At 46.1% G+C, this 20,584-nt stretch overlaps 1 protein-coding gene across 1 annotated transcript in view; it reads right to left on the bottom strand.

Annotated features, from left to right (window-relative positions):
- The window catches only part of NUP205 (nucleoporin 205), a 93,844-nt gene extending 81,663 nt beyond the window's left edge, over nt 1-12,181 (bottom strand). Inside the window, exons 1-2 of the mRNA XM_006261162.4 lie at nt 12,096-12,181; nt 160-302 (exon numbers count right to left, since the gene is read on the bottom strand). Of these exons, the coding sequence (XP_006261224.3) occupies nt 160-302; nt 12,096-12,123 (171 nt within the window). The 5' untranslated portion in view covers nt 12,124-12,181. The remainder of the gene's footprint in view (nt 1-159; nt 303-12,095) is intronic.
- Between the last annotated feature and the right edge of the window lie 8,403 nt (nt 12,182-20,584).

Below are 20,584 nucleotides of genomic sequence, written 5' to 3'. Positions count from 1 at the left end.
CTGTAATGGACATGACTAGGAACAATGGCCTCAAGCTTCACCAGGGGAAACGTAGTCTTGGAGATCCCCACCCCAAGGAGTTTATACTAAAACATCACTAAACTAAAGCAGCATAACAGTTACTCTTCAACATATACTGAAAGAAATGTAGTTCAGTACCGGGTTTCTGAAGAGTGAGATAAGGTCAGGCTTGTGTTTCTTCAAAATCTGGTCCAGGAGATGGATGGCTTCAGGTTGCCTTTTCCAGATGGCATTTACAACAGTCTGCCAAATGTCCTTGTATGGACCCCACAAACTGGCAGCTAAAGAAATAAAAAAATAAATAAATAAAATAATCAATAAATAAATCAATCATACTGGAAGTAGGAAGAGGAAAGGAAGTATTAACTCCCCACACAGTACAGTCCTAAAACAGATTATTATTTAGCACTGCTATATGGTCACATGTGAAAATACAAGAATTCATGCACACGAATCCTCTCATATTCTTTTCTTGAATGTACCATGAACGAAAGGGTAATGATCTGGTTATTTTGGAAGATATAAGTCTCCTTGGGTTGGGAAAGCATCATTGTTGATGAAAGCAGGTAAGTATTAGAGCCAGTTGTATTTATATAGACATATGTTACATCCTAGAGTCCTAATCCTCTATCCACAGAGTCATAAACAATAGTATCAACTTTGGTAGGACTTCTAGACTAAAGTTATGAAAAAGGGCCTTGATCCAGAATCAGGTGAAGGAAGAAGGAAGACAAGCTTCCTGCTTTTGGCTATTGACAGAACAGACCAAAGTGGTGCAAAAGCAAAGTATCAGACACTAAACTTGAGTAACAATCCTCACCAATATCTGATAAATCTGTCTTCCAGGAACAAGCAAAATTTTTTATATTAAGCTATAATATTGGATGGTTTTCATATATACAATTACATATTTTTCTGGTTTTAATAAAACTACAGTGTAAAAATGGTTTGGATTCACCAGATCATCCCATATTAATACAAAAGTTCTTCCCTCACTTATTGCTGAAACACCTATGATGAGAGGAGACTGAGAGATAATATAAAGTGGGAAAGATTGTAACACACAACATTGAAACACACATATTTGATGTTTGATGGAAGTATAAACTTTGTTGCCTAATATTTTATACAGAGATCCTTAGAGTAGGTAATACATGCTATCCTTCAGTTAAAAAAAAAAAATCAGCATAGAGATATGAACTGGTTTACTATACAGAAAATTTGATGAAACCACACTAGCTCAGCATATTGAGAAACTGTTGCAAGGGTTATTTTGGGAAGTCACTGAGTATCATTAACAGTTATCTAGGACAACTCTCTGACCTGATACTAAAATACAACTATTTCTCTCTTACTGGTTAGCTTGGAAATTCCCAATCTGAATTTAAAATTAAGGATGCATGATTTCTTCCACTTTAGAAAGGATATCACTGAGGGTCTCTTCTTTTGCTTAGCAAGGTATTTTTAGAAGTTTGTACTAAAAGTTTTTTGTACTTTCACCAGTACACACAAAAATGGTCTGCACTATTTACGTAACAGCTGGGGTCAGCAACCCCCGGCACATGTGCCAGAGCATGGCACGTGAGGCCATTTCGCTCGGCACACCACAGCTGGCCCATACTGCCAGCTACAGAGCCCGGGCTGCCTGCAGCAAGCAACCTAAGCTCTGTGACAGGCAGCGGCTGCCCAGAACCCAGGTCAGATGTGGCAGGCAGCCGGGAGGCTGCAACCAGTGGACCACGGTCCGGTGCCCCAGCCTGGCTCCGTGGCAGCAGTGACTGCACATGTGCATCAAGGCGCATGCTGGGGAAGGGGCCTAGGGCAGTACAATCCCAGCTCCTTCCCCGCCACGTACCCCATGGTGTGTGTGTAGCTGCTGCTGTTACAGAGCAGGGCCAGGGCTCTGAACCCCGGTGCAACTGTTTACAGCCTGCTTGCCGCCTGCTGAAAGCAACCCAGGCTCTGTGGCAGCGGTGGCTGCACGCACACCTCGGGGCACATAGCAGGGAAGGGGCTGGAGGCCACTGAGGCACGTGTGCAGCCACTGCCAACAAGTCAGGCCATGGCTCCGGACACTGATGCAGCCACTTGTAGGTTTGCAGTGGCCTACTGCAAGCAGCTCGGACTATTTGCACAGCCCAGCCCTGCTTCCCTGCCCTTTCTTTAAAGCAGGAGTTAGGTGTCCACTGTATGGGCTGCTGAGGGGAGAGAGGGAAGCAGAGCCCTGCGCTCCCTGCCTTGCAGTGTCCATACCTGGCAGGCAGCAGCAGCTCTCCCTAGTCTTTCCCTCTCTTCCCAGTGTGCTGCCCCCATGAATTTGGGGCCGAGCATAGGGGGAAGGGGGGGTGGGGGCCAGAAATGGGACATTCATTTGAATGGTGGCTCTGGTTTGTAAACCTTTGCTCTGTGTGGGGAAGTGGCTGCAAATTTGCTCCCCACCCTCCTACATGCTATTTGTTTTGTATGCTCTCTGCCCCTTTGCTCAGCCAATGTCTTGTGATCTGGAGATGGGGGGTGGCAGCACTGGACGGCTGCTGTTCAGTAGTCATGTCCAAGTTACTGGTACAACTAGTCAAAAGTTTCTTATACATCTTTTCCCTTGACCGAAAATTTGATTTTTAACAGAATAAAACATTCTCTTGACAATTTGTGACTCTACACCTGGAAATCAGAAATTATTATCCAAAACTTGAATGTTCCCCCTGCTTTCAGACTTTTTTTATTCTTTATTTTTCAGCAAAAGATCAAAATTTTCCATCAGCTCTAGCTAACAGCAAAGAGCAAAAATATTTTAAAGAAATATTTCCTGTCCTCCTTCACAGCAAAAAAAAAAAAAGCTGTTCATTTTCCTCAAACTTCTGACCTAGCAAAGCTACATATGCCTTGAGAACATACAGGAGACCCTTGCCATTTGCGGGGGATACGTTCTAGAGATCCCCACGAATGGGGAAATCCGCAAATACTGTACTATAACTGATAATAGGCTAGGATAACAGGCTGGAGCAGTAATTCCAATAAAATGCTAACTAGTGTTTTATTCCCTGCTCTAGTAAAACCCTTAGCTGATACTGCAACGTACTGAACGTAAAAGTATCACGAGAGTGCAGTAACAAAGTGTCATCACGCTGCACAGGGAGAGAGTGTGGGCTGGCGTGGCGCACCACAAATATTCAAAACTGTGAATCACAAATCCACGAATAGCAAGGGTTTCCTGTATATCCCGCATTTTTTCCCCCAGAAAGCCAGGGAATAACAGGAGGTTATTACAAAAAAGGTATAAAATGAAAAACATTCCTTAATGCTAATTATTTAATATTATCTGCCTATAGGTTCTTTAGACTAGAAACTTAATATGGGACAAAAAGCATCATACAGTACATTCTATACAACACAGAACACTGTCAACTCTTAAAAATAATAAAACATTGTGGTAATGTTCACAGTGCCTGTTTACAGCTTGCATGTTAAGAAAATAAATTAAATCCATTTATATACTGCCCTTTACCTAAAAGTGTACCAAATGCTCTTTTGGAACTAATGACTAAAAACACTACTGAAAAGCAGTCACTTTTGACATGGGAAGAAACCAGCTGAGCAGCACAGTAGCCAAAGTAAATAAAGAATGGGATTACTGGGCAAAGACAACAAGAGGCATTCACCCCCGTAGAACGAGCCACTAGCTCTTCAGTGTCCAGAAGTGAAGAACGGACTTTAAATTTTATAGCCTATATCAGAAATAGCCATAGAGATTACATGGAATTCAATTTATTTTCCTGAAAAGGATTGAAACCAAAGTAAGCGAGGACAGAACATCTAGGTATTTCAATTTTAAAACATAGTTCCCCAAGTTGTTTGCTGACCATTTTTAGAGGCTCATATCTTTACTAGCAAGAAGCTATACGTATCCTTGTCATATAACTGTGTGTTTTCTTTTATTAGAAAGATCACCCAATCTTGGCTAAAAATTATAGGAATTAAATGATGCCATAAGGTAAGGCTTTTTGTAATATCTTTTATTGGACCGACTATACAGCTGGGAAAACTGTTAGACAATCCTCTACACAAATATCAGTTCAGCTGACATACCACTGGTCCAGTAAAAGACATCACAAAAAATCCTCGCCTCTTGGATATTACCTGAACCAGAGCTGTCCAACTGGTGGCCGGTGGGTCAAGGGTTTAACCTGCAGCCCTCACTCCCCCTATGCTCAGGCTGCAACAGCCAGGTGCTCCAGGCTCCTCCTTCCCACTTCTGCTTCCTGCCCCTATACCTGGGAGTGGGAAGCAGAGGTTGAACCCAGGACTGCATGGGTGTGTGATACAGTGGAGCGGTGCCAGGGGGTTAGCGCAGCTGTCCAGGGTCCTATGGCTCACCCTGGCAGCATGCACCCCTCATTGGTGCCTCTCTAGATCACTTGGAAATTGGACAGCTCATCCTGGGACAACACAGCTGCAACAGTCCAACCCTATGATGCCTGTACTAACTTCTATAATTAAGCACAACAGTACAAGGAAAATTAAGACATTACTGATATGCTGCATTTCTCAAACCAATACTTCTTATTAAGATAAGAAGATAGGACTCAAAACAGGACATTTCATCAAGTCCAGTTTCCCTGACATACAATCCCTCCCACAAAGTAATCAAGATCCATTTTAGAACCACCAATTTTAGTTGCCACTATTCCTTTTGAAACTGCCCTAGAATCCAGTCTTCTGAAAATTAGCAGATTTCTTCTAATTTTAAGTCTGAAGTTATTCACAACCGGTTTATTTCCTTTTATTTTTGCACTAGCATTGACCTATAGTTTAAACACCAGACCACCTAGGGCTGTAAGAAGCTTCGGGTGCTGATTCGATTCGGAGGAGATTCAGCCTGATTCAGCAGCTGAATCTCCAAAACCAAATTGAATCAGGAGACCAGTAAAGAGGTCTGAATCGATTTGAAGCTCTCCAAATCAATTCAGAAAAAATTTGGAGAGCTTCGGAGATTAGGGCAGTCCCCACTCGCCACCACAGGGAGCTGGACCCAGACTCCATGCCGGTAAGTGGCAGGGGAGGAGGGAGGGGCTGGAGGAGGGGGGAAGAGACCATGGGGGGATCCCCACCAGGCCCCTTCCCCTGCCTGCTCCGCCAACCCCCGAGCACCACCTGACCCCCGCACACTCTCCCAGCCCCATCAATAACTGCCCCGCTGGGCCACAGCGTCCCAGCTCTTTGTAAAAAAAAAAAAAAAGAAAAAAATGCCCCATAATCACCGGTTGCTGCAACGGTTATCGGGGCTTCATGTCAGAGCCCCCCATGCAGCATGGGGCAGTGGGGATCACCACCCCTCCCCCCCCCAGCCAGTGAATGCAAAGTTGTTTTTTTTTTAAAGAGCTGGGATACTGGGACCAGGTGGGACAGCCATTGACAGGTCTGATAGAGCAGGCAGAGAATGGGGGCTCATAGCAGAGCCCCCCCATGCAACACAGAGCAGTGGGGATCCCCCCAACCTGGCAGGAGTCAGTGAGGGGCTTTTTTTTTATTTTTTTTTTTTAAAGAGCCTGAACCTTGGGGCCGGGTGGGACAGCCATTGTTGGGGCTAGGAGAGCAGGCAGGGGATGGGCCCTGTTTGATTCGGAGATTCGGCTGAATCAATTCAGGACAGTGATTCAAATCACTGAATCGAATCACCGTCCCCCAAATTGGCCGGATCTGAATCCGAAGCGAATACTAGCTGCTTTGCACAGGCCTAATAACTTCTTCCCTGACACTGACTCCTGTGTCTATATTTCTAGAGAGCACTCATACCCACACACAGCATTTATTATGCCAAAACAGGTCTCCAACTTACAGGCTGCATGTAGCCCATGAGGGGTTAATTTAGGACTCCCACCTAGGTACCAACCCCCCACCACTACTCTGGCTGCTGCCACCAGCAGGGTCTCCAAACTCCACCTCCCTCCTCCAGCTTCTGCTTTCTACTCCTATACCTGGGAGCTACACAGCGCAGCACAACCCACAGGGCCCAGGAAGCCTGTGGCTATGCAGGTGTGGGGCCACTGCATACTGTCTGCATGGCACAGTGGAAGGAAGGTATCAGTAGCACAGAAGGGGGCTCACATGGCCTATGCAAGGGAAGCCCCTGGCCGCTCTAAAGCTGGACAGCCTTGAGCTAAGATGCATGCTCTGCTCCCCTCAGGAGCAATGTGAAGGGGATGCATGTGCACTCCCTGAGCATGGCAGTTCACCCCCTACAAAAATGCACTGCTGACACTGTTGGTGGTGCCTGCAGACAGTCACCGCTCACCACCCCACCACTGCCACCGCCGGGGGAACATCTGCCGTTCATGAATCCCCTGACCATCTCATAACTCTTTCACTTTCAATTCATCTTCCTTGAACATGGGTGACTAGAACAGTACACTGTATTCCAGATGACATCTCAACAGAATGTTGTACAATAAAATTATTACTGTTTAGTCTCACATGAAAATCCCTGACCTGATAGGCAAATGTGATCATAAGCTGTTTTTCACTACATCCTGGTAGTGGATCATAATCATCTCACGATCATATCACACACCCAGGTCTTGCTCCTCCTGTCATTTTCAACTGATAAAGTCCCAGTTTATAGCAGGAATTCTTGTTATTTGTTCCTACAATGCATAACCTTCCTTTTTTCACTACTGAATGCAACTGCATCTGTATTACTCTAGTCTTCAAGGTCATCCAATTCTTCTTGTAAGTTTTTCCAACCCTCCTCTGTACTGATGAAGACACCCAGCTCTGTCATCCACAAATTCCATTAGTACACTCCTCCTTTTTGTGTCTATTAAATTAATGAAAATGTTAAATAAGATTTATCCCAAGATTGATCCTAAAAGAGCTGCCCTAGTAAGTGCCCCCCAGTTTTCCTACCAATACAACTCTCAGTTCCTTGCCTACCTCAGAGTTCTTGTACATGGCTCTATGTACTCCAGTTTAATTGATAATTTTTCATGTGACACTATATCTAGTGCCTTACTGTGGTCCAGACAGACTACATCTACTGTATTTCCTTTGCCTAGAACAAGGGTGGCCAGAGTTACTCACCCTAGGAGCCACATCTGATCCTCCATGGAGGGGGCTGCTGAGCGACCCAGAGTGGAGGTGACCACTTGCACCACTGACACCCCCCTGCCACTGAGCTGCTCCAAGAGCAGGGCAGGGGGGTGGGGCTTCTCCGCCGAAGCTCCACCTTGGGGAGGAGTGGGCAGGATTTCAGCAGAGAAGCCCTGGAGAGCCACAAGAACTGCATGCAGCCCGCGAGTCTAGAAAATCAGTTTTCTTATCAAAGACAGATATTGGGTTAGTCTGGCACAGGCTACTTCTGTCTGTGTTTTGTTCCATTTTTATCAGCATTTATCATCATAACTTTAGTAGTTCTTTCTTTAAAAAAACTGTTCTAAATCCTTGCATCTTATGTAAGTCAACATACTGGATCATGGTTATCCCCTCTTCTCAAACAGAGGTACTGCACTTGCTATTCCTCGGTCAGACATCACCTTTCCTCTCTCCCCCCAACTGGACAGATTCAGTAAAAAAAAAAAAATCAGTGATGGACCCATGATATGTGCCAATGTTTAAAAATCTTTCCTGAAGTGCATTTGGTTTCTCATCACAACTAGAGCGGATTGATATCTCTGAAAGTTGGTTCCACCTTGTATCTAATGATTTCTAATGCCATCCCCTCATTCCCATTAGCCACTTTGTTTTGGCTTCCATACTGAACATCATCCCTATTGAAAACTAAGGCAAAATCTTAATTTAGTCCTTGGGCTGTACTCCTCGTTTAACATTGTCCTGGTTAATATTGTTTTGTTATTATACTGCCGATCTATTAAAGAACATACTTATTTAAAATCGCGCAATGTTTGGTTATAGCATTGTTTGGCCGCCGCCTGCTAGTAGGTAACTACTGTGATATAATTGGATTTGCTTAACATCGTTTTGCTTAAAGTCACATTTTTCAAGAACATAACTATGATGTTAAGCAAGGAGTAGCTGTATACAGGCAACCCCCGCTTAGCACTCTTAATTTTTTCGACCTGGAGGGAAGTGGGCAGTGGAGTCCCCCAGGGCTTGGTCCTTGGGCCCGCACTGTTCAATTTCTTTATTAGTGACTTAGACGACGGGGTAAAAAGCAGCCTGTTTAAATTTGCTGATGATACCAAGATTTGGGGTGAGGTGGGCATGCTAGCAGGGAAGGACAGACTACAGCAGGACCTGGACAGGTTACAGGGGTGGGCTAACGAAAATAGGATGGGTTTCAATACTGACAAGTGCAGGGTGCTGCACTTGGGCAGTGGGAACCAGCAGCACGCTTATAAGCTGGGAAACTCCCTTCTTGAGAGCACAGTGGCAGAAAGAGATCTTGGAGTCATTATTGACTCCAAGATGAACATGACAATTTGAGGTCATGGTCAGTAGGGCTAACCATACCTTGTCATGCATCCACAGATGCATCTCAAGCAGGGCCAAGAAAGTGATCCTCCCACTCTATGTGACACTGGTCAGGCCACAGCTGGAGTACTGTGTTCAGTTCTGGGCGCCGCACTTCAGGAGGGATGTGGACAGCATTGAGAGGGTTCAGAGGAGGGCCACCCACATGATCCGGGGACAGCAGGGCAGACCCTACAAAGAGAGGCTACGGGACCTTAACCTGTTCAGCCTTTGCAAGAGAAGGCTGAGGGGGGACTTGGTGGCCGTCTATAAACTCACCACGGGGGACCAGCAGGGTTTAGGAGAGACCCTGTTCCCCCAAGTGCCTCCCCGGGGTAACAAGGAATAATGACCACAAATTGTTAGAGTAGGTTTAGACTGGACATCTGAAGGTGCTATTTCACAGTCAGGGTGGCTAGGATCTGGAACCAACTTCCAAGGGAAGTGGTGATGGCTCCTACCCTGGGGGTCTTTAAGAGAGGCTTGATGTCTACCTGGCTGGGGTCATTTAAGCCCGGTTTTCTCTCCTGCCCAGGGCAGGGAGTCAGACTTGATGATCTACAAGGTTCCTTCCGACCCTACTTCTACGAATCTATGAATTGGTTCCGGAAAAAAATCGAGCGCTAAACAAAACAGCGTTAAGTGAAGCCAATTTTCCCATAGGAATGAACGTAAATAGAGATCATTTGTTCCCAAAGATCCCAATTCAACTGCAGGACAAAAATAAGCCCTGAACCAACTCTGAAACACTGACATGGTCACCCAGGCCTTCTTGTTAGACTTCCAAATGACTGGCAGACTGCTTTTAAGATACCCTTTGAGAGCCCTGGAGTTTTCTGAGTGGTATACAAGCAATGGTTTCAATTTAAAATCCGCTGTAGCATTACCATCAAGCAATAAAGTAAGTCGATCCTTGGACACCCTGAAACCTGGAATCAACTTCTCCTCTCTGGAAATGTAGGTCCTAGAAGGCATCCTCTCCCAGAAGAGGCCTGTCTCATCAGAATTGAAGACTTGTTGAGGCATATAAACCCCCTCCTCAATAATTTGCACAAGCTTATTTCTACAGCTGGAAGCTGCTTGGGTGTCAGCACTAACAGCCTCCCCCTGAATAGAACCATTATGCAAGTTGCTGTGCCTCTTAAATCTTTCGGATCACCCCTTACTTGCATAAAAAGGCTCAGAAGCAGACCCCTTGGGCAAATTTTTCTGTAAATTATCATGCAGACTCTTAGCCTTCTTCTGAATAAGCAGCATACTCAAGGGCATATGGCGTTGAGTCGTATCCTCAATCCACACACTTAACAGCTTCTCCATTTCTAACATAATTGGAGCCCTACGCATACTGGGTTTCAAAGCATTCAAAGGAGTTACAAATCTATCACATTCTTTTATTTTGTCTTAAATTTTCAACAGCTGACCCAGACAAATTCAACGCTCTACAGACCTCATTCTGGCATTTCCCTGCTTCAATTTGCTTCAGGACATCCAATTTAAGCTCCAGCATTATGCATTTGCACTGTTTTTTCTCAGCACTTGCATTCTCAGAGTCAGCTGCACGTCTCTGACTCATGGCACAACTCAAAAAACAAAGCAAGATGGTGACACAAGCACAAAAGAGCAAGAAAGAGCACAGAGCACAAAAGTTTTTGACAAAGCAAGATGGCAACGAGGCTGTGCACCGCTGACACTCCCTGCCCGATACATGAGTATTATAGCAAAACCCATGAACGCTAAGTGAAACCGGGCATCAAAGTGAAATGAGCACTATAGCGAAATAGCGTTAAAGAGAGGTTGCCTGTATACTTTAACTTTAATTACTAATACACCCTCACTGCACAACAGCCCCACATTTTCCATCATGATTTTCTTTTTAATTATGTGGCTGAAGAACCTTTTCCTATTGGTTGGAATTTCCTTTACAAGCTCTAACTCAGTAACTCAGTGTGACTTCTAGAACTTCTCACTTTATTGCTATATCTCCTAACCTCTAAGACTGACATCACTTAAGTAGCAAAACCAAGTACAAAGAACATTCATGCAGCATTTCCAGTCTTCCATACTACCCCATACAGTTTACATACCGTATGTATGTATGTATGTATGTACATTGTTCTATAGAATAGAGACCTGACATAAAGGAGACTAAACAATTCTCATTCTCTCAACAGAACTCAATTGAGACAAATTTCTGACATCTGATGTTCTCTCACTTACATATAAACCAGGAGTGGCAGTCACAGAGGGGATGAATTACTACATATTAGCAACAAACAAATTTAAAGCTTCAGGCAAGAGCTGCTGCATCCAGCTCTGTGGTCTGTGTCAAGGCAATTTTAACTTCTTAGCAACCGAGGCCTGCACAAACAGGGGCCACATACTGAGGGAGCTGCAAGCTCACCCCACACCATGTGAGTAGGCAGCTCTTTTCACCACTACTTTACTGCACATGTGGGCTGCCTCTCCCCACTGATCCACGTGCTCATCTATTTGGCCACGGGCTCCCTTGGCACTTCAGCCTGCATTGCACTTAGCCATGCTGTTCTTTTCCCATCTCTGAGGCAGGGGCAGGAGGTAGAAGCCAAAGAAGGGAGGGAGCCTGAAGACCCTGGCTCTTGCTGCTGCTGTCCAAAGACCAGCGTAGTAGTGGCCAAGGGGAGTCCATGAGCAGCAGATTAACTTCTTGTAGACTGCACACGGCCCATGAGCCACCAGTTGGATAACCCTCCTCTGTGCCGCTCAAGACTACATCGGGGTTATCAAGCATACCCCCAGGGGTACTTGAAAAGGGGCCAGGAGGTACGCATGGGTGAGCAGGAGTGGAGCACCGCCACACACCACCCCGCACCACCACCTCCCAGGAGCAGGGCCAGGGGTGGGGGTAGTGGCTCCCTTCTGCAGGCCACACAGGCACTGCCCAGACAGACAGATGGATGCAGTGGGGAGGAACTCACACATGGCAGCTGCCACCACCATCCACCACCCACACGGTGTGTAGCCCCCCCCATATCCAGCCACCACCAGCCAGAAGTGTACCTAGAAGGAGTACACTCCTTAAAGAAGGTTGAAAACCTCTGGACTAGATCACATGTGCCTATGCCATGGCTTGCAAGCCACAAAAGATTCCTGGAGAATGTAATGTGAATCCTCAAGAAAAAGAAGCAGCTAAATAAAAACCTTTTCTTTTTCTTCTGTGTCTGTTTATTACATCCTACATGTGATTTGCTTCAAAAAAAAGATAACGATGCATTATTACAGAGCTGGGCGGCAAGCCAGTCATCGACTCCAGACAGTCAGCATAAAAAACGTTGATGTGCCTGCCTGCAGCGCTCGGCTACGGCTAGAAAGGCTGGGAAGTTTGGTCCTGCCTGGACTGGATAACAGCATCGCCCGACAGCTTCACGGAGCCAACACACCACGCACCCGGCACTTAGCTATCTGGACGTTTGGTCACGCCGCCTACAGGCCCCGCTCTCCTGCCGCCGCCGCCAGGAGCCCACGCGGCCCCGCTCCGCGCGCACGAAACGGGAGGGGGGGGGGCAGCACGCGCGGGGCAGGGGCCACACACGCCGCCACTCCGCACCTCGGCTTTTTTTTTTTTTTTTTACCTGAATTTACCGCCAACGGCGCCGCCATCTTGGAAACCGACTCCCGCGACCCGCCGCAGAGAGGCCCAGAAATAGCGCGGGGCGTCCGTCGGAGTGCCTGATTAAAAAGCCCCACCTTTTGCCCCCAGTGCAGGGTGTAAAAGCGGGACGCAGTTGCCCTCATACACTACTGTGCCACTCGCAGAGAAATTTACAACACTCTTCGTTACTCAGCATCCCGAGACGCTTTCAGACAGGCAGGGGTGCCCTCGAATTCTTGGGCTCCTCAGGGCCCGAGCGCGGGAGATGCTGGGAGTTGTAGTTCATGCCTGGACTGCAGAGATGCCTAAACCCACGGGCTAGAATCCCCACGTGCCACCGGGCGCCTCAACCGAGGGTAGGCTGAAAGGGTGAACGGGAAGCTGGTTCCCTGCGGGAGCCCAGGCACTACCCATTGGGCCACGTGTTTTAGCGGTCCCGCTCCCAGAGTGGCTTGATCCGTGTGACAATGAGGCACCATGGACACATCAGTCAGCATCATTAATCACATCTCCTATTCTGGCCATTGACAACGGTAGTTATGCATTTCCAAAAACCACTGGAATAGAAACCAGACATTAAAAACAAAAACTGCTGCAAATAAATTGATTTTGTGGCTTATTGAGTCACATGTTTTGGTAAAAGATGTGATTGTAATTTGTAACTGCTCGTAGGGGTGCAGGTTGTAGCTGCGTTGGTCTAAGGACATAGACAGACACATTCTTTGGGTAAATCCGGTATCTTTTATTAGAGTTTTATTAGATAAATATATTGGATTTACCCAAAGCACCTTGTCTGCCTGTGGAATTGCTTGCGTGCTTTTTTGGTGGTGGCATGTTTTTCAGGTCAATGCTTTCTTTGCATTAACGTGCCTCAAACTTGTTAATAAAATGCTTTTTCAGGTGATAAAGAACTAACAAAATTAAACACAGGTATAAATGTCTACAGGATCAGGGCCACAGGTAGAACATTTTTTTTCTGTATTTTATCAGTCTCATATATTTAAAATAACATATCAATTTATTCCTGTTAACTTTAATTCCCTCCCTCCCTTTTTCCAGATCTTAATGATAAACATGTCTGTTTTTATGCCTCCCTCCTAGAGAAAATTTGTGAAAGGTTTTTCCATAAGGGTGTGTGCATTCATGTCACTAGCACCTAAAGTTAGTTGAAAACATTGGGGGGGGGGGAGGGTCATTGTAAAAGCATAAATCGTTTTTTGTCAGTTTTCAAAACCCAAAAGATTTCAATCTGTATAGTTTCTCATTGAAAAACTGGAAAATTTTAATAGACAACAAATTTCAAAACATTTTGATGAAAAATGGCCTTTCAGTTTTCTAAAATACAAATTAAATTCAAATGTAAATTAATTTTGTTTTTGAAAAAAACCAATGTTTTGAACCATCTCTACTAGCAAGTGTACTGGATTAGGAATCCATGTCTTGTGTCCTTTTTATGATAAACTTGGGTTTACACTCCAGTATACAACAAAGGCTTGCCTCAACTTGGGGCAAAGAACACTGAAATTGTGGAAAAATAATTTCTCAAAAGAAAGTTGAAAGAACTGTTAGGAGTGAAGAAGAAAGGACAAAACAGCCATTTGGTTATACAGCTAGAGCTACAGAATAAGCATTAATACCTGACAAGACTCCCTTGTCTGCAAGTAGCATGCTGGCCTCATGCTTTTAAATAATCTCTTTCTTAAGGCCCCACTAGCCATTCTAATAATTGCAGATTTGCTTTGGCAATTTCCATCTTGTGTTACCATAGAGATAGAAGATGACACTAAAAGATGTTTTCATTTGAGTGGCCAGTAGTTTTCACACTGAACTTTATTAAAATTATTACTTCTCTGGCTACAAAACAACGTTCAATAAACTACATTCATGGGAAAGAGACAGCAGATAGACTCAAGAAGAAAAGAGGCAGAGATAATGGGATGGGAAAGGAAATAAAAAAGGCTACGCAGAGAAAATAGGGACCCTAGAATAAAGATCAACAGCCCACAGCATGCATGCCGGATCAGGCCCACCAAGTAAACAGATTTGGTCTGCGAATCCTGGACACATCTGCAGCGATTCGGCAGTGGGAGGATGTCTGCCGCAATTGTTGGGGAGGTCAGCTCTGCAGCAGGGACCAGTATTGCTGGCCGGGGGAAGCCACCACAGCATTGTGGTGATGGAAGAAGCGGAGGCAGTGGCAGCAGCCAGGTGCATTAAAGCAGCCTGCTCTGCTGCTCCAAAAGATTGCTGATGCCTGCTCTGGAAGATGGCTGAATAGGGAAAGACAACTAAGGAAAAAAGACCAAAACCAAAATAAAACCCCAGAAAGACAAAATACAATAGCCAATGTAGAAGAAGAGATGTACAGAAAGGAAATGGGGGGTGGGGGAGGGACATCCTAGCAGAACATTTCCTCTTATAGGGTTTAGAGGATGTACATTTGAGAAATGGAATCTTCTTTTTTGTTGCCCACTCCTCTTGTTGAACTAATTTGTCCTTCCAAATCTCCAAATCTTTTTCCAAATCTTTTCTGAATCAATTTGGCAGCTCTGAATCAATTCAGAGGGTTTTTTTGGTCTTCCAATTCTATTTGGATTCGGTGATTTGGCCTCTGAATTGGGCCAAATCTTCTCCAACTCGAATCAGCGACCAAAACTTCACACACCCTTAGTAGGCAACCCCCGGCACATGTGCCAGAGTGTGGCACATGAAAGCATTTTGCTTGGCATGCACACCTCAGGGTTGACAGTAGGGAAGGGCCCGGGGCTGTGCTGCCACAACAAAGATCAGGGCCCTCATGGCTTCCCTGCTGTCTGTCCCTGGAATTCCAACATCTTACAGACAAGGTTGTGGGTGTTTTGGGCATGCTGTTCAAAAACGCATCTGACCCCTGATCTAGCAAATGAATGCACATGCCAATAAAGTTGAATTTGGTTTTGCTTTGATCTTAAACTGAATAATGTATCTCTGGGCTCCTAGCATATTAGCAAATCTTCTAATTTCTCTTTAACTGGAGAAAAATATTGATGCACCACACCATCTGCGCCCCTCTTTTCAAAATCAGAGATCTACTCATGTATGAAACCTGTGGTGGCACAGTAGGGGGCACTACTACTCAGAGCCACCTGCCTCACTGTGCCAGGCCCAAAAACCTCACTTGGGAGTCTCCCACAGGGTGCCTACAGCCAGCTGTCCCACTTCCTGGAGAACACCCGCAACTCTGGGGTAACGCTGCCACCACCCAGGTACTGGTTTCTGTTAGAGCTCTGTGGAGCCCAGGGCACACAGATCCTGTGAACCGTGTGGTTGCTTTGCCCACAGGTAATATTTCTGGGTGCCTGTTTTGGCCCAAAGCATCCCAAGATAACCTCAGGTAGGACTGAGGGAACATAAACAGACAACCTCCACTGGCTAAGCTGAAAGCAAAAAGGTCTGCCTCTCTCCCCTTCATTGTACCATAGCAAAGCACACTGTAACCTGTTACCTTCATTGATCAGGGCGGGAGCAGGGGTAGAACAAGGAAGTCAGAATACACTTTGAGTAAACATAAGCAATCAGAGTCTTATACAGCCTTGGACATAATAATCCTTTTAAAACATGCCTAGCCAAGACATAAATCCTAACTCCTGGCTAGTTTCTAAGTCTTTACTTACAGAAAATCATCCAGGCAGCAGCCTGGAGGTATATTGTCTGTTGCTTTCAAAAATGCCTGGCACCAGGAAGGGAGCATACCCCACTCCCCTCAGGAATTTATCCAGCCAGGTCACCTGGTTGACCAGCCTGAACAAAAACGAAAGCGAGAGAGAGAGGGGGGGGGGGGGGGGTCCACCTAGAATAACCAAAGTGATGAAGAAAGAAAGGAGGATTTCTTCACGGACTCATCCCAGGATAGTTCTGTTCTGGTACAAAAAACAGGTCTAACTAGTCCTAGGATAACATCTGCTCCTAGCTCAAGATAGCTATTTTAATATTATAAAAGCCTAAGTCTGTCCGACTGCCTGTCTGTCTGTCCATAACACTTTATTTACGCTTTGATTGGCTGACAAACAGCCAATCAGAGCACAAAGAAGTGTTTTGACAGAAGGCAGCCTGCCGCCATGATAGTGGGGATATAGGAGACGGCCTTGCTCCCCCTCCACCCTGCTCCCTGGAGGCAGCAGCAACAGAACGGGCCCGACACAGAGGGGAGGAGCAGAAGCACCATGGCATCAGCGGTGGCAGTGGGGCCAGGGGAGGACTGGGCCTGGGCCTCACGCGGGGCGGTAGGGAGCAAGCTCAAGTCGGGGGAAAAGCCAGCCCACCACAGCAGTGTGGGGGGGAACAGCAGGCCCGGCCCGGCCCAGCCCAGCCCAGCCCAACATGGCAGCTGCAGGGGAAGGGGAGAACGAGCCTCCTCTCCCCGTCGGACCCGGGTCCACTCCTCCCCCAGCCTCACTCCCCCGCATCTGCCCCAAGCCCACTCCTCCCATCGCCCTGCTGCTGTCAGGTTGGCCTGGGCCCGCTGCTCCATTGCCTCCCTCCACCGCCACGGCCTGGCTTCTCCCCACCCTTGGGCCCAGTCCTCCCCACATCGGGCCTGGACCCCAGGCAGCAGGAGGAAAGGGGGAGTGGGCCCAGATGGGGGGGATGGACCTGGGGCTCTGTTCCCGCCCAGTCCCACCCCCCACCCCCACCCCATCATTCTTGATGGGCAATTGGCTAGTCTTCATATAAAAGCTTAGTGGAGATAAGGCATAAGGTAGAGTTAATCTCACCTAGCCATGTGGGGGCAACAACGTGAAATATTTAGTAGGATTTTACATTTTGTTAGAAATCTTAATGTTAAAAACATCTTTTTGGCAGTGAAGGTATAATCCATATTGTAGGCTTTTGCTCTACCAGGTGAGCAGTTATGAGTGCTTTGTTCTTCCTCCAGTTTTGTTATATGGACAAAAAAACAATTTGGGTAGGGTGAAAAAGGGCAAGGCTTTATTATTCATCAGCTGCTGTATGGTAACACTGTATGTGTACGGGCTCTCGATGATAAGTAAAAGCTAACCTGTGACAGTTTAGACCTCAGTGAAACAGCGCTATGTTACCACTGTTTAGTTTTCATTTACCACAAAGTAAGGGTGAGCTCATAAACAGGTACTATACAGGAGCTGGCATATGGTAAATTCCCACTCCATATAACTCACTATATTTTTTCATGTGGTCATACTCCTAGAATGGGTTATTACACTGAGATAACTATTTCAGTCTAACATTACACCTTTAAATCCTAGTCAAGGCAACATCTTCAGCAGCAAAGGTTCTCAAAATTCACCCCCACCCCTAATTTAATTGTCTTCTCATTCTAGATACTTCTAACATCACCGCAACTATAGTATTTAAGTTAGCCAGGGAAGCTAGGTTTGGTTGTTGCTACAATACTTTCAACAGTAGTAAGGACAGGACCTGTGTCTAATCCAAAGCAGGAAAAGGGGATCAAAGGCTTCAGTGCTTCCTGAATATCTTCAGAATCTATGCAGGGATAAAAATTGGCATTTTCTGAGCCTCCTATTATGGCTAGAACAATGACTGATTATTACTTTAATACCTTTCTAGCAACTATGTATTGACTTGATAAATATTAACATTAATATTTTTTGCTACAAGACTGGGTTTATATGTTCATCATGTTTATTGGAGTGCTCAGAGCAAACTACTGTTGGTCAGATGATGCATCATGAGCTGCATGGGGAATAGAATTTTAGTTGAGTGATTCTTGTTGTTTAGCCTTCTATGCTTGTTCCCTTGCAGAGTTAAGAATAACTTTTGCTTCCCTAAAAATGTTTTCTGTTTTTACCTTCTGGAAGGATGAAGTTTGGTGCAGGTCTCACAAATAATGTCATCATGTGATAATTTATTATCTGGTAATTGACCATAGGAAACAGTTATCAGCCCACTATTAGCACCAAAACCATCACTACTGCAAAAAGACATTTAAAAAAAGGTAATGTAAGATTCCATACTATTATTACCACAGCGTAATCCACTTATCTGTGTTGGATAAGTTCATATTTTAAATTATATAATATGATGCCAGTCCCAATTTTTGGCTTATTGCTTATATTATAATAAAGATCAGGTATCTGGATATTGGTTAAGATCATTAATCATTTTATACATAGGAATTCTTTGGGGCCACTGTCTGCTTTGTAATGTGACTATGCTCTAGGTACATACAGATGTTCAGGGAGGTTAGATTGAGTTAAGAACAGCCACCCAATCTAACTTAGTTTGCCCAGGTATACTTAGGGCACTTTTACACATGCTTTAGGGGTGGGGGGCAGCACTTTAATTAGAGCGGCTCTGAGAGCCATTGTAAGGTATGGGGACACTTACAGATGAGATGCGTGAGGCTGCTGATGTGCTGTAATTACAGTGCATCAAAGCAGCCTCCACACTCATGTATAGGCAACCTTAGATCCCTAGTTAGGTCAATCTAAGTGTTAACTGTACAGACGTTCAGGACACTTAGATCAGCCTAAAAATGGCCAATCTTATCTAAGTTAACTGTACCTCCGAGCCAGTCTAACTTAGATCGGGTCCAACAAGACTGATTTAACAAAACTTCTATACAGTTCCCAGTACGCCCCTGGGGCTGTGAAGGCCCAGCCATTGGCCCCAGCCCCAGGGCTGCACTTTCCCTTCTCCACTCCTGGCACCAGGCTATTTTTAGCCCCTCAGCCCTTACCCACAGATGGACAATCCACACCATGGACCTCCCAACCCCCTCTGCCCCCAGCCCCATATTCCACAAGCTGTTCCCAGTGCTGGTTTTATCCACATTCTCCAGTGCCAGGAGTTGAGGAAGTAAGTTGGGGTGCAGGGAGGGGCAGGCGGGGTGGGGGCGTTTTTTTTTACAGGGGGATTAGCCCCTGGTCCAGGGAAAGAGAGAACCCTCCCATCCCCTGTGCATCCCATGAGCTCCCTTGATCCCACCAAACCCTCCTGGACCCTACCAACCTCCTGCAGACCCCACTAGTCCTTCGCAATCCCCTGCGGACACTGCCTATCCCCCTGTGCGGGCCGGGAGCAGTCCCAGGTTCTCGGGGGCGCGCGGCGGGCTGTGGCCAGCAGCCCTGGCACGCGGGTCGGGGAATGCAGGCCGGCGGACTAGAATTAGGCACGGACGCTTAGCGGTTGATTAAAGATTATTTTACTTACACCGAAGATGGTCACGGTGCAGGCAGGAAAACTTGCTTGAGTTGCGGTTACAGACAGAAAAGAAGAGAGGCGGACAAGAGTTCCTTCCACGCGAACCTCTAGCCCAATCTGGTTGAAGGCTCTAAACACACGAGCCCGTCGCGTCAACCGAAGAAAACAACTCGGAGAAAGAGCTCTGGATACACTCACACGAAGTTTGCTAGGCTCCGTGGAACTTGCACGCAGGGAAGGGGTTCGTCGAGGGATCGCGCTCGGCGATGGGGAGAGGCCAGAGGTTGATCAGACCCCTATAGCCTTCTTAAGGTACGCACTGGGTCTGTTAGGCTCCGCAGCACTTAGAGTTCTTCGCGAAACGTGAAGTCCTCCTCCTCCAGATGGTTGTGGAGTCCTCCAACTTGGGCGGAAACCGCTCAAGCCTCTTATACGGCTAGCAAGCCAATCGCTAGCCGCCACGTGGGAATAATTTAGAACTGGCCAATAGTGGGACACAAAGTTGCATGCGAATGGCAGGAACTCCTTTGCACCGTGCATTTCTCTTTGCAACTAAGAAATGCACCCTGCAAAGAAAGCTCCTAGTGGCGGGAAATAATTTAGCAGTGCCAAAGCGCACACAAACAAAATCACACCCTTGGGTTGTGACACCCCCAATCCCCCCTGAAGACCCCACTTGCCCCCCACAATCCCCCCTGTGAATACCATGCCCTGCCCCCCGATTCCTCCCAAAGCCTGATTCCCCTCCCCTGATTTCCCCAAGTCCTCCCTCCCCACTAGTCCCCACCTATTTAGACTTACTTTAGATCAGGTGGCCATTTTTAACTCAATCTAACCTCCCCCTAACCTGCCTAAGTCTCTGTATGTACCCCAAGTTTCACTAAATGATCCCTTAAACTCACTAGGAACCTAGAACCTGCAAAGCTGTTTAAGCAGCCCTGAATTGACTAGGGGCTGCCAATTTCAAGGCTACTGTCAGAAGCATAAGGCACTCTGCAAAAAAGGTGTGGCAAGCTTAGCTCATATTTTTCCCATGGTTAATGAGCATTGCTTACTCTGAGTTTTGGTATATGTAGACTCTGGATAATTGCAGAGCCTTTTTTTCAATCCTGAAACTATGCATTTAAACAGAGTTTACTGTATAAGTAATTTGTTTTGTAGTACTGCCCAGAGGCTCAAGTCAGGAAAAAGGCCCCATGGTGCTAGACACTATTACACATAAAAAGAGAGTCCTTGCTCCAAAGAAGTTACAATCTTAGCACATCATGAGAAGTAATAGGTGGACAA

The sequence above is a fragment of the Alligator mississippiensis genome, chromosome 4 (assembly GCF_030867095.1).
Source record: "Alligator mississippiensis isolate rAllMis1 chromosome 4, rAllMis1, whole genome shotgun sequence".
NCBI lineage: Eukaryota > Metazoa > Chordata > Crocodylia > Alligatoridae > Alligator > Alligator mississippiensis.
The sequence above is the reverse complement of the archived record's forward strand: the minus strand, read 5'-3'. Positions and strand labels throughout refer to the sequence as shown.